The following is a 14600-nucleotide window of genomic DNA, read 5'->3' as shown; positions in this document are numbered from 1 at the left end:
GCAGGGTAGTGATGTCTCTCTTACGAACAATCCGGGGTGTAGGGAGTATTGTATATATAATAGTGGCATGCAGGGTAGAAATGTCTCTTTTAGGGCTCCTGCACACGACCGTATGCCCTCCGAGACATACGGTCCGGGCCATATGTCCCGGAGCGGCACACATCGTGCGCACGGGAGCGCACAGTATCATAGGTTACTATGATGCTGTGCGCATCGGGCCGCCCGCAGGACTATTGTCCCGCACTCATATGATCTTATGAGTGCGGGACAATAGCCCAACGCGCACAGCATCATAGTAACCTATGATACTGTGCGCTCCCGTGCGACGATGAGTGCCGCGCCGGGACCCCTACACCTGGGACTGTGCCGAAGAGAGACATTACTACCCTGCATACCAGTATTACAAACACAGTACCCCCTACATCCCAGACTGTACCTAAGGCTTTATGGACATGGCCGTATCCATTTTTGCAGCTTGCAAACAGCAAATCCCCAAAACATGGATACCGGCCCTATGCATCCCGCATTTTCCCTTCCACAGGTTCGCCAGTCTGTTCAAATATCTATTTTTGTCCACAGAAATTAGACATGTTCTGTTTTTTTGCATGGCACAGAATGCACATACGGGCACACTGTGTGCTGTCTGAGTCTTCTGTGGCCCCAATGAAATGAATGGGTATGCAACTGATCCTCAAAAAATGCGCATCGGATGCAGACCGAAACTATGGTAGTGTGCATGAAGCCTTAGAGACATTACTATCCTGCATGGCACTATTATATACACAGGGCCCCCTACACCCCGGACTGAGCATAAGAGAGGCATTACTATGCTGCATACCTATATTATATGCACAGTACCCCTACACCTCGACATTACTACCCTGCATAAGGGTACTTTCACACTAGCGTTTTTCTTTTCCGGTATTGAGTTCCGTCCTAGGGGCTCAATACCGGAAAAGAACTGATCAGTTTTATCCTAATGCATTCTGAATGGAGAGCAATCCGTTCAGGATGCATCAGTTCAGTCCCTCTTACGTTTTTTGGCCGGAGAAAATACCGCAGCATGCTGCAGTTTTCTCTCCGGCCAAAAATCCTGAACACTTGCCTGAATGCCGGATCCGACATTAATTTCCAAAGAAATGTATTAGTGGCGCATTGACGGATCCGTTCTTCCGGTCTGCGCATGCATGGACCTTTAAAAATGTGAAAAAATAAATACCGGATCTGTTTTTCCGAATGACAACCGGAAAGACGGATCCGGCATTGCAATGCATTTGTCAGACGGATCTGCATCAGGATCCGTCTCACAAATGCATCCGTTTGCGTCCGGATTGCCGGATGCCTGCCGGAATCCTCTGCCACAAGTGTGAAAGTAGCCTAACAGTACCCCCTATACCACAAACTGTCCCCACACTGAGTACAGGACAGACATTACTACCCTGCATGCCAGTATTATATACACAGTACCCCTACACCCCAGACTGTGCCCAACAGAGACATTACTACCCTGCATGCCAGTATTATATACACAGTACCCCTACACCACAGACTGTGCCCAACAGAGACATTACTACCCTGCATGCCAGTATTATATACACAGTACCCCTACACCACAGACTGTGCCCAACAGAGACATTACTACCCTGCATGCCAGTATTATATACACAGTACCCCTACACCCCAGACTGTGCCCAACAGAGACATTACTACCCTGCATGCCAGTATTATATACACAGTACCCCTACACCACAGACTGTGCCCAACAGAGACATTACTACCCTGCATGCCAGTATTATATACACAGTACCCCTACACCACAGACTGTGCCCAACAGAGACATTACTACCCTGCATGCCAGTATTATATACACAGTACCCCTACACCCCAGACTGTGCCTAAGGGGTCATTCAGTTGACAGTATGAATGGGTCCGGATCTGTTCCTCGATTTTGCAGAATCATTCAATTCAATGCGTATCTGTAGTTCCGTTCCGCGGCCCTGTATTAAAGATAGGCATTTTCTATCATAGTGCTAGCCATGTGCGGTCCGCAATTTTTGGACCGCAAAACACCACGGCCGTCTGAATTAGCCCTAAAAGAGACATTACTACCCTACATACCACTATTATCTACACAGTACCCCCTACAACCCACACTGTGCCTAAGGGCTCATGCACATGACAGTATGCCCTCCGAGACATACGGTCTTTAGACACAGTGTGGGGTATAGGGGTACTGTGTATATAATACAGGTATACAGGGTACTAATGCCTCTCTTAGGGCTCGTTCACACGATCGTTGACCCTCCGTTGCTGTATTGCGGCCCGCATTTGCGGATCCGCAATACACGGGCACTGTTCAGTGTGCATTCCGCATCACGGATTCGGACCCATTCACTTTAATGGGTCCGCCAATCCGGAGATGTGGAACGGTGCGGAACGGAATCACGGAACGGAAAACTATGGAATGTTTCCGTGGGGTTCATTTCCGTACTTCCGCTCCGCAAGAAGATAGAACTTGCTCTATCTTTTTGTGGAACGGACGAATGCAGACCCATTCAAATTGAATGGGTCTGGATTCGTTCCGGCGGCCGTACAGAGGTTGCCCGTGCATTGGGGACTGCAAATTGCGGTCCCCAATGCACGGAACGGCCCACCTACGGCCGTGTGAATGAGCCTTAACTCACGGTCCGCGGTGTAGGGGTACTGTGTATATAATAGTGCCATGCAGGGTAGTAATGTCTCTCTTGGGCACAGTCTGGGGTCTAGGGATCACTGTGTATATAGAAGTGGTATACAGGGTAGTAATGTCTCTTTTAGACACAGTGTGGGGTATAGGGGTATAGTGTATATAATACAAGTATGCAGGGTAGTAATGTCTCTTTTAGACACAGTGTGGGGTATAGGGGTCACCGTGTATATAATAGTGGTATGCAGGGTAGTAATGTCTCTGTTGGGCACAGTCTGAGGTGTAGGGGTACTGTCTATATAATACTGGCATGCAGGGTAGTAATGTCTCTCTTGGCCACAGTCTGGTGTGTAGGGATCACCGTGTATATAATAGTGGTATGCAGGGTAGTAGTAGTAATGTCTCTTTTAGACACAGTGTGGGGTATAGGGGTACTGTGTATATAATACAGGTATGCAGGGTAGTAATGTCTCTCTAAGGCCCAGTGTGTGGTGTAGGCGGTACTGAGTATATAATAGTGCCATGCAGGGTAGAAAGGTCTCTCTAAGGCCTCATGCACACAATAGTTTTGATCTGCATCCGATCCCCATTTTTTGAGGATCGGTTGTGGACCCATTCATTTCAATATGACCGCAAAAGATGCAGACAGCACACAGTATGTCCATTCCGTGGCATGCAAAATGCGGGATGCATAGGGCCGGTATCCATGTTTTGGGGATTCGATATTTGCAAGCGGCAAAAATGGATATGGCCATGTGCATGAAGCCCTAGGCACAGGCTGGGGTGTAGGGGTACTGTGTATATGATATTGGTATGAAGGGTAGTAAAGTCTCTCTAAGGCCCAGTGTGGGCTGTAGGCGGTACCGAGTATATAATACTGGTATGCAGGGTAGTAATGTCTCTTTTAGACACAGTCCGGGGTGTAGGGGTACTGTGTATATAATAGTGCCATGCAGGGTAGTAATGTCTCTGTTGGGCACAGTCTGAGGTGTAGGGGTACTGTCTATATAATACTGGCATGCAGGGTAGTAATATCTGTCCTGTGCTCAGTGTGGGGATAATGTGTGTATAATACTAGTATGCAGGGTAGTAATATCTGTCCCGTGCTCAGTGTGGGGATAGTTTATGGTATGGGGGTAATGTGAATATAATACTAGCATGCAGGGTAGTAATGTCTCTTTTAGGCACAGTCCCGGGTGTAGGGGTACTGTGAATATAATACTAGCATGCAGGGTAGTAATGTCTCTGTTGGGCACAGTCTGAGGTGTTGGGGTACTGTGTATATAATACTAGCATGCAGGGTAGTAATGTCTCTCTTAGGCACAGTCCCGGGTGTAGGGGTACTGTGTATATAATACTAGCATGCAGGGTAGTAATGTCTCTTTTAGGCACAGTCCCGGGTGTAGGGGTACTGTGAATATAATACTAGCATGCAGGGTAGTAATGTCTCTCTTAGGCACAGTCCTGGGTGTAGGGGTACTGTGTATATAATACTAGCATGCAGGGTAGTAATGTCTCTGTTGGGCACAGTCCGGGGTGTAGGGGTACTGTGTATATAATACTAGCATGCAGGGTAGTAATGTCTCTGTTGGACACAGTCTGGGGTGTAGGGGTACTGTGTATATAATACTAGCATGCAGGGTAGTAATGTCTCTCTTAGGCACAGTCCCGGGTGTAGGGGTACTGTGTATATAATACTAGCATGCAGGGTAGTAATGTCTCTGTTGGGCACAGTCTGGGGTGTAGGGGTACTGTGTATATAATACTAGCATGCAGGGTAGTAATGTCTCTCTTAGGCACAGTCCCGGGTGTAGGGGTACTGTGTATATAATACTAGCATGCAGGGTAGTAATGTCTCTGTTGGGCACAGTCTGGGGTGTAGGGGTACTGTGTATATAATACTAGCATGCAGAGTAGTAATGTCTCTGTTGGGCACAGTCTGGGGTGTAGGGGTACTGTGTATATAATACTAGCATGCAGGGTAGTAATGTCTCTCTTAGGCACAGTCCCGGGTGTAGGGGTACTGTGTATATAATACTAGCATGCAGGGTAGTACTGCCTGAACTGTGCTCAGTGTGGGGATAGTTTGAGATGAGGGGGTATTTTGTGCAGGATAGTCGGGTGTATCTTGCCCTCGGTCTGGGGGTAGTTTGGGGCACAGGAAGGACTGTACATGGTATGTTTGGGGGGGGTATGGAGAGTACTAATGCTCCTCTTGTGCCCGGTGTGGGGGTAGTTTGAGGATGCAGGGGAAGGGAGGTATAGTGTATGTTTGGATGGGTAGAGGGAGTTGCACCCAGAGAGGGGATCCCCTGCACTCGGTGACCACCTATGCCGGTGCGGGCTGCAGAGAAGAATTCGGGGACCCCCTCCCGGTGCCCCATGCACTGATCTCCCATCCGCAGGGCAGCTGCTACTTACAATCTGGGCAGCACCGGAGCCCGGTCGCTTCCTGAAGCACATCCGCCTGGCCGGGGGGGGGAGGGGGGGATGGAGCCGGTACCGGGAGGGAAGGAGGGAGTGACCCGGGGACCGGGACACACACGGGAGGGACCCGGGGACAGAGACACAGCCAGAGGCGCACTGCGCATGCGCCCCGCCCCCATTCACTTCCGAACTCAGCGCTGCGGCTCCACGTCAGTCACTGCCCGAGTGTGTGTATTATATATTGTATGTGTCCTGCTGTACTGTATGCTCTATACTGTACTACATATATAATACACGTCAGTCACTGCCCGAGTGTATTATATATTGTATGTGTCCTGCTGTACTGTATGCTCTATACTGTACTGTACTACATATATAATACACGTCAGTCACTGCCCGAGTGTATTATATATTGTATGTGTCCTGCTGTACTGTATGCTCTATACTGTACTGTACTACATATATAATACACGTCAGTCACTGCCCGAGTGTATTATATATTGTATGTGTCCTGCTGTACTGTATGCTCTATACTGTACTGTACTACATATATAATACACGTCAGTCACTGCCCGAGTGTATTATATATTGTATGTGTCCTGCTGTACTGTATGCTCTATACTGTACTGTACTACATATATAATACACGTCAGTCACTGCCCGAGTGTATTATATATTGTATGTGTCCTGCTGTACTGTATGCTCTATACTGTACTGTACTACATATATAATACACGTCAGTCACTGCCCGAGTGTGTGTATTATATATTGTATGTGTCCTGCTGTACTGTATGCTCTATACTGTACTGTACTACATATATAATACACGTCAGTCACTGCCCAAGTGTGTGTATTATATATTATATGTGTCCTGCTGTACTGTATGCTCTATACTGTACTACATATATAATACACGTCAGTCACTGCCCGAGTGTGTGTAATATATATTGTATGTGTCCTGCTGTACTGTATGCTCTATACTGTACTACATATATAATACACGTCAGTCACTGCCCGAGTGTGTGTATTATATATTGTATGTGTCCTGCTGTACTGTATGATCTATACTGTACTACATATATAATACACGTCAGTCACTGCCCGAGTGTGTGTAATATATATTGTATGTGTCCTGCTGTACTGTATGATCTATACTGTACTACATATATAATACACGTCAGTCACTGCCCGAGTGTGTGTATTATATATTATGTATGTCCTGCTGTACTGTATGCTCTATACTGTACTACATATATAATACACGTCAGTCACTGCCCGAGTGTGTGTATTATATATTGTATGTGTCCTGCTGTACTGTATGCTCTATACTGTACTACATATATAATACACGTCAGTCACTGCCCGAGTGTGTGTATTATATATTGTATGTGTCCTGCTGTACTGTATGCTCTATACTGTACTGTACTACATATATAATACACGTCAGTCACTGCCCGAGTGTGTGTATTATATATTGTATGTGTCCTGCTGTACTGTATGCTCTATACTGTACTACATATATAATACACGTCAGTCATGCCCAAGTGTGTGTATTATATATGTCCTGCTGTACTGTATGATCTATAATGTACTGTACTACATATATAATACATGTCAGTCACTGCCCGAGTGTGTGTATTATATATATTATATGTGTCCTGCTGTACTGTATGATCTATACTGTACTGTACTACATATATAATACACGTCAGTCACTGCCCGAGTGTGTGTAATATATATTGTATGTGTCCTGCTGTACTGTATGCTCTATACTGTACTACATATATAATACACGTCAGTCACTGCCCGAGTGTGTGTATTATATATTGTATGTGTCCTGCTGTACTGTATGATCTATACTGTACTACATATATAATACACGTCAGTCACTGCCAGAGTGTGTGTATTATATATGTCCTGCTGTACTGTATGCTCTATACTGTACTACATATATAATACACGTCAGTCACTGCCCGAGTGTGTGTATTATATATTATGTATGTCCTGCTGTACTGTATGATCTATACTGTACTACATATATAATACACGTCAGTCACTGCCAGAGTGTGTGTATTATATATTGTATGTGTCCTGCTGTACTGTATGCTCTATACTGTACTACATATATAATACACGCCAGTCACTGCCCGAGTGTGTGTATTATATATTGTATGTGTCCTGCTGTACTGTATGATCTATACTGTACTATATATATAATACACGTCAGTCACTGCCCGAGTGTGTGTATTATTATATGTGTCCTGCTGTACTGTATGCTCTATACTGTACTGTACTACATATATAATACACGTCAGTCATGCCCAAGTGTGTGTATTATATATGTCCTGCTGTACTGTATGATCTATAATGTACTGTACTACATATATAATACATGTCAGTCACTGCCCGAGTGTGTGTATTATATATATTATATGTGTCCTGCTGTACTGTATGCTCTATACTGTACTACATATATAATACACATCAGTCACTGCCCGAGTGTGTGTATTATATGTGTCCTGCATCCATCACAATGGATTTGAAATGAAACAAACAAGATATTCTTTAACTGCAGACTGTCAGCTTTAATTTGAGGGTATTTACATCCAAATCAGGTGAACGGTGTAGGAATTACAACAGTTTGCATATGTGCCTCCCACTTGTTAAGGGGCCAAAAGTAATGGGACAATTGGCTTCTCAGCTGTTCCATGGCCGGGTGTGTGTTATTCCCTTATTATCCCAACTACAATGAGCAGATAGAAGGTCCAGAGTTCATTTTAAGTGTGCTATTTGCATTTGGAATCTGTTGCTGTCAACTCTCAAGATGAGATCCAAAGAGATGTCACTATCAGTGAAGCAAGCCATCATTAGGCTGAAAAAAACAAAACAAACCCATCAGAGAGATAGCAAAAACATTAGGTGTGGCCAAAACAACTGTTTGGAACATTCTTAAAAAGAAGGAACGCACCGGTGAGCTCAGCAACACCAAAAGACCTGGAAGACCACGAAAAAACAACTGTGGTGGATGACCGAAGAATTCTTTCGCTGGTGAAGAAAACACCCTTCACAACAGTTGGCCAGATCAAGAACACTGTCCAGGAGATAGGTGTATGTGTGTCAAAATAAACAATCAATTGAAGACTTCACCAGAGTGAATACAGAAGGTTCACCACAAGATGTAAACCATTGGTGAGCCTCAAAAACAGGAAGTCCAGATTAGAGTTTGCCAAACGACATCTAAAAAAGCCTTCATAGTTCTGGAACAACATCCTATGGACAGATGAGACCAAGATCAACTTGTACCAGAGTGATGGGAAGAGAAGAGTATGGAGAAGGAAAGGAACTGCTGATGATCCTAAGCATACCACCTCATCAGTGAAGCATGGTGGTGGTAGTGTCATGGCGTGGGCATGTATGGCTGCCAATGGAACTGGTTCTCTTGTATTTATTGATGATGTGACTGCTGACAAAAGCAGCAGGATGAATTCTGAAGTGTTTCGGGCAATATTATCTGCTCATATTCAGCCAAATGCTTCAGAACTCATTGGACGGCGCTTTACAGTGCAGATGGACAATGACCCAAAGCATACTGCAAAAGCAATCAAAGAGTTTAAGGGAAAGAAGTGGAATGTTATGCAATGGCCAAGTCAATCACCTGACCTGAATCCGATTGAGCATGCATTTCACTTGCTGAAGACAAATCTGAAGGGAAAATGCCCCAAGAACAAGCAGGATATGAAGACAGTTGCAGTAGAGGCCTGGCAGAGCATCACCAGGGATGAAACCCAGCGTCTGGTGATGTCTATGCGTTCCAGACTTCAGGCTGTAATTGATTGCAAAGGATTTGCAACCAAGTATTAAAAAGTGAACGTTTGATTTATGATTATTATTCAGTCCCATTACTTTTGGTTCCTTAACAAGTGGGAGGCACATATGCAAACTGTTGTAATTCCTTCACCGTTCACCTGATTTGGATGTAAATACCCTCAAACTAAAGCTGACAGTCTGCAGTTAAAGCACATCTTGTTCGTTTAATTTCAAATCCATTGTGGTGGTGTATAGAGCCACAAATGTTAGAATTGTGTCGATGTCCCAATATTTATGGACCTGGCTGTATAATACACGTCAGTCACTGCCCGAGTGTGTGTATTATATATTATATATGTCCTGCTGTACTGTATGCTCTATACTGTACTACATATATAATACACGTCAGTCACTGCCAGAGTGTGTGTATTATATATGTCCTGCTGTACTGTATGCTCTATACTGTACTACATATATAATACACGTCAGTCACTGCCCGAGTGTATTATTTATTATATATGTCCTGATGTACTGTATGCTCTATACCTGTGATGGCTAACCTCCGGCACTCCAGCTGTGGTAAAACTACAACTCCCAAGATGCACACTTGCTTGGCTGTTCTCAGAACTCCATAGAAATGGATGGAGCATGCTGGGATGAGTAGTTTCACCACAGCTGGAGTGCCAGAGGTTAGCCATCACTGCTCTATACTATACTGTACTACATATATAATACACGTCAGTCGTGTGTGTATTATATATTATGTGTCCTGCTGTACTGTATGATCTATACTGTACTGTACTACATATATAATATACGTCAGTCACTACCCGAGTGTATTATATATTATAAATATAGTATGTTAGGCGGCTCACCAATAAAACACAATAAAATGGGTGCACACTTCAATAGACTCGCCCGTCCTAAGAATTAAGTAGAAAATGTATAGGAGAAGGGCACTCACTATATGGGAATATATGGAATTTATTATAGGAATATCCACTTAATGTACAGAAGATAACATCAATATCACACAATAATGCAGTTAAAATAACAAAAATAAAATCTCATACATGGGATAATTACCTGGAATTAATGATTAAAACCATATATCCACATCTAATAGCCCTTAGGTATACGGGTGTCCCTTATAGATTGCACAGGCCTAATGCGTCATAGAGAGCTCCAAATACAGGATATTATAGTGTAGGTGAGCTCCAATGCACAATATTGCAATAACACTGGTATAATATTAGTAAGTCCACACTTAATAAAATGTCTCTCCTATATTCCAGAGCCTATTGTGTAACTCATGAGTCCACACTTGTTACAGTGTTTCTCCTACGTTGCAGACCCCAATTATGTCCCAAACACTCCAGATATATGGGTACTTGTGACTTTTGTAAAAACAATATATGTTCTGTAATTTTACCATAACCTACAGTGAACCCATGTCACCATGTTGTCCTGATGTATTGTGCAATATTAGTCCCAATTCACATCATGTCTAAGGCATCCATTTGATGTACACATTGGAAAATACTCCTGATACATATGGTCGTATACAGCAACCATAGGCCATCATTGTGAAATGTACTGCACTCTCTTATACAGTGGGAGCAGTGACATATGCTATACTGGTGGATGCCAAAGGACACTCCTTTGGCATATGTCAGGCCCATAGGGGTCATGTATGTGGTCTGTATTTTCCAGCACATGCGCTCAATGTACACGCTGAAGCCCGACACTGTAGGTAAACACACTGCTACATACTACAGTCCTGCTATCTATTGCATTAGGAAATATTAGAGGAATGTCTCATAAATGACCAAACTGCTCATCTGACGCCTACAAGAATATATTAAACCATATTGTGCACTGAAGCTGAAGAATACTCAAACAAGTTTATCTGGAAGCTGTCTCTAGAAGCAACGTCAGCACAAGAACCGTTCATTGGGGGCTCCATGGGTTGGGTTTCCATGGCAGAGCCTGAGATCACCATGCAACCTGGAAACAGGAACCCAGGAATTCATCATTAAAGAGGACCTTTCACTTGTATAAACTATGTGAACCGAGTATGCTGCCATATAGAGCGGCGCCCGGGGATCTCACTGCACTTACTATTATCCCCGGGTGACGCTCCGTTCTCCCGTTATGCCCTCCGGTACCTTTGCTCCTTAAGTTATAGTAGGCGGTGTCTTCCCTTGTCCTGTGGGCGTCTCCTTCTCCTAGGTTGCAGTGCTGGCCAATCGCAGCACACAGCTCACAGCCTGGGAGTTTTTTTTCTCCCAGGCTGTGAGCTGCGCGCTGCGATTGGCCAGCGCTGCAACCTAGGAGAAGGAGACGCCCACAGGACAAGGGAAGACCCGCCTACTATAACTTAAGGATCAAAGGTACCGGAGCCTATAACGGGAGAACGGAGCGGCGCCTGGGGATAATAGTAAGTGCAGTGAGATCCCCGGGCGCCACTCTATATGGCAGCATACTCAGTTCACATAGTTTATACAAGTGAAAGGTCCTCTTTAAGTTCAAAACCTTTCCAGATGTACCACCATAATTATGCAGAATGGAGACTCATGGATTCATGAAGGATATCTTATTGGAAAACTTTCCCCACTGCACTTAGTTATCCAGACTAGGTGAATGTTCATTCTGTCTGTCCATAAGATTAGAAAATACATTTGATGAAGACATTCTTAGGGTATGTTCACATGTCTCAAATCCACAGCAGAAAAATCAGTGGCTGAAAACAGGTTGTTTTTGGTGGCAGATTTGTAATTTGGGGGTAGTTTTATGGGAGATTTTATAAGAGCTTTTGAAGAGTTTTTGGTTGAGGTTTTCCTGTCTCCCCATTGATTTCTATGAAAACCACAATTATATCTGCATCCAGGAAGTCACTTCTCAAGTGTTTTTCAATTCAGGTACAAAAAAAACCCTCCAAATTCAGGAGTGAATTTAAAAAAAGAGGAGAAGTTATATCTGTCCTTCATACTCTTCTTTCATGATCCACTCCTAATTTTGTCCTCCAAAACTGCACCAGGAAACCTGACCGAGTGGTCGTACCCTTACACTGTGTGCACAAGGTGGATTTTTTTTTTATTAAAGGGCATCTGTCAGCAGTACTGTGTTGGTCCCATGTTCATACACTACTCACAAAAAGTTATATTTGGCTTGTGGGTGAAATTTCAGGATGAACCCAAAATGCGCTCTAACCTTTACAGGTGAACTTAATGTGACCTCTAAACTTTTGAATGCACATGTCCATCTGTTCAGTGTTTCAGTACTTTTTGCACAACTTGCTGTTCTTTAACAAGGAGCTTAACGGCAAAATTCACAACAGGTATTTGATCCATGAATCACCCAATTAATTTCCTGGTTCAATTAGAATTGCTATTTAAACAGTCCTCCTCATCATGTTCACATTTTGACATCATGAGACTAAGACGACACCTAACAATATATCAACAGTACCTCGCAATTGCAAGGCTTCAAGCAGGATGTTCTCGGACGGAAGTGGCCACTAAGCTTAAAGTGTCACAGAGTGTCATCAGCAGGTTGCAACAGAGATCCAGAGAGACTGGAAGAGTCACAGAGATGCATAGAAGTGGGCGTCCTTTGACCACATCCCACACTGATGACTGCTTCATTGTGAACAATGCTCTGCGGAACCGGATGATGATGCCACACAACTCCAGGCAATTTAAGGAAGGTGAGAGGCACCCATGTGTCATGTCAGACTATTCAAAACCATTTAGATCAGAGTGGTCTGCGCGCTAGACGACCTGCAAAAGGTACCTGACCACAGGCGTCATAGTCTTGCATGGGCCAGAGAGCATCTACGCTGGACGAGGGACTAGTGGGCCTCAGTGCTGTTCATTGATGAAAGTCTATTCACACTGAGCAGAAATGATGGCCGCTAACGATGTTGGAGACGTCAAGGAGAGCACTATGCATCAGCCGCTGTTGTCACCAGACGAGCCCTTGGTGGTGGTGGTGTTACAGTGTGAGCAGGTGTGTCTAGCCAATACAGAACTGCCCTACACTGTGAACGTTACAGTGACAAGCCCATACTACTTGAATAACATCATTAATCCAGTCATTGTGCCTCTGCATGAACAACACAGGCCTAATTTCATCTTCATGGATGATTATGCTCCAGCTCATCGAGGTTGCATCATTAGGGAACGACTGCTGGAGACTGGGGTACCTCAAATGAAAGTACAGGTCACTTTTGAATGCACATGTCCATCTGTTCAGTGTTTCAGTACTTTTTGCACAACTTGCTGTTCTTTAACAAGGAGCTTAACGGCAAAATTCACAACAGGTGTTTGATCCATGAATCACCCAATTAATTTCCTGGCTCAATTAGAATTGCTATTTAAACAGTCCTCCTCATCATGTTCACATTTTGACATCATGAGACTAAGACGACACCTAACAATATATCAACAGTACCTCGCCATTGCGAGGCTTCAAGCAGGATGTTCTCGGACGGAAGTGGCCACTAAGCTTAAAGTGTCACAGAGTGTCATCAGCAGGTTGCAACAGAGATCCAGAGAGACTGGAAGAGTCACAGAGATGCATAGAAGTGGGCGTCCTTTGACCACATCCCACACTGATGACTGCTTCATTGTGAACAATGCTCTGCGGAACCGGATGATGATGCCACACGACTCCAGGCAATTTAAGGAAATTGTACTTTCTCCAGACCTGAATCCCATTGAAAACCAGCTGAGATGCCACTTAGTAACTCTGTACCTCACAACCTCAATGACCTGAGGGCCACCCTTCAGGAAGAGTGGGATGCCATGTCTCAGCAGACAATAAGTCCAATTGTGAACAACATGAGATGTCGTTGTCAAGCTGTAATTGATGCTCAAGGCCACATATGACAAATTTTTGAGACATTGACATTTTTGTGGGGTATACCCACCACTGTTGTTGGCTTTTGTTTCAATAAATTGTTTGAGATGAGGAAATCACCATTGCATGTTTCTACTTAAATGCCCTACTTTCATTACATCATATCACTGTAACGTGAACTTTATTTTTCCATAAATTTCACCCAAAAGCCAAATATCCCAAACTTTTTGTGAGCAGTGTATGTGCCCGCATTGCTGATAGAAATTATGTTTAGTATATGCACATTAGCCTCTAGGAGCAATGGGGGCGTTGCCATTACACCTAGAGGCTCAGCTCTCTCTGCAACTGTCGTGCCCTCTCCACTTTGATTGACAGGTCCAGACAGGCATGATGAAGTTTTCACTGCCTGGCCCTGTCAATCAAAGGGCAGAGGACATGGCAGTTGCAGAGTACGCAGAGCCTCTAGGGGTAATGTCAACGCCCCTGTTAGCCTAGAAGCTCAATTGCCTATATTAAAACATTTTTATCAGCAATGTGGGCACATATGAACATGGGACCAAAACAGATGCCTTCAGCTACCAAGTGCACATGTAACAGGTCAGCCAGTTTCATAGGTACAAATCTGCTGACAGATGCCCTTTAAAGTCAAAGGGGAAAATGTTGGTGCAGATTTTAGCCATGTGAACCTCACGAGATGCCTGAAGGAGTGTAAATTGCACCCCAACAACCAAGATAAAAATAGATAGCAATGTGAAGCGACGCAGCGATTTTAAGGGGGGAAATAATAAAATCTACCTTAACAAATGGTCTTTACCAG

The 14600-nt window shown here is 44.1% G+C and overlaps 1 protein-coding gene across 3 annotated transcripts in view; it reads right to left on the bottom strand.

The window, feature by feature from the left end:
- Positions 1–14600, bottom strand: part of RGS19 (regulator of G protein signaling 19) — a 71980-nt gene that overhangs the window by 31259 nt on the left and 26121 nt on the right. Inside the window, exon 1 of one of the 3 annotated variants that reach the window (XM_040436144.1) lies at positions 5108–5247. The exons of 1 other annotated variant lie outside the window; for it this stretch is intronic. In XM_040436144.1, coding sequence (XP_040292078.1) covers positions 5108–5149 — 42 coding nt within the window. In that variant the 5' untranslated portion in view covers positions 5150–5247. Of the gene's footprint in view, positions 1–5107; positions 5248–14600 lie in introns of those variants that run through there. One more of the 3 variants, XM_040436143.1, reaches the window with a different exon arrangement.

The sequence above is a fragment of the Bufo bufo genome, chromosome 6 (genome assembly GCF_905171765.1).
Source record: "Bufo bufo chromosome 6, aBufBuf1.1, whole genome shotgun sequence".
NCBI lineage: Eukaryota > Metazoa > Chordata > Amphibia > Anura > Bufonidae > Bufo > Bufo bufo.
Note: the sequence above shows the minus strand (reverse complement) of the source record. Positions and strands in the feature narration are given on the sequence as shown.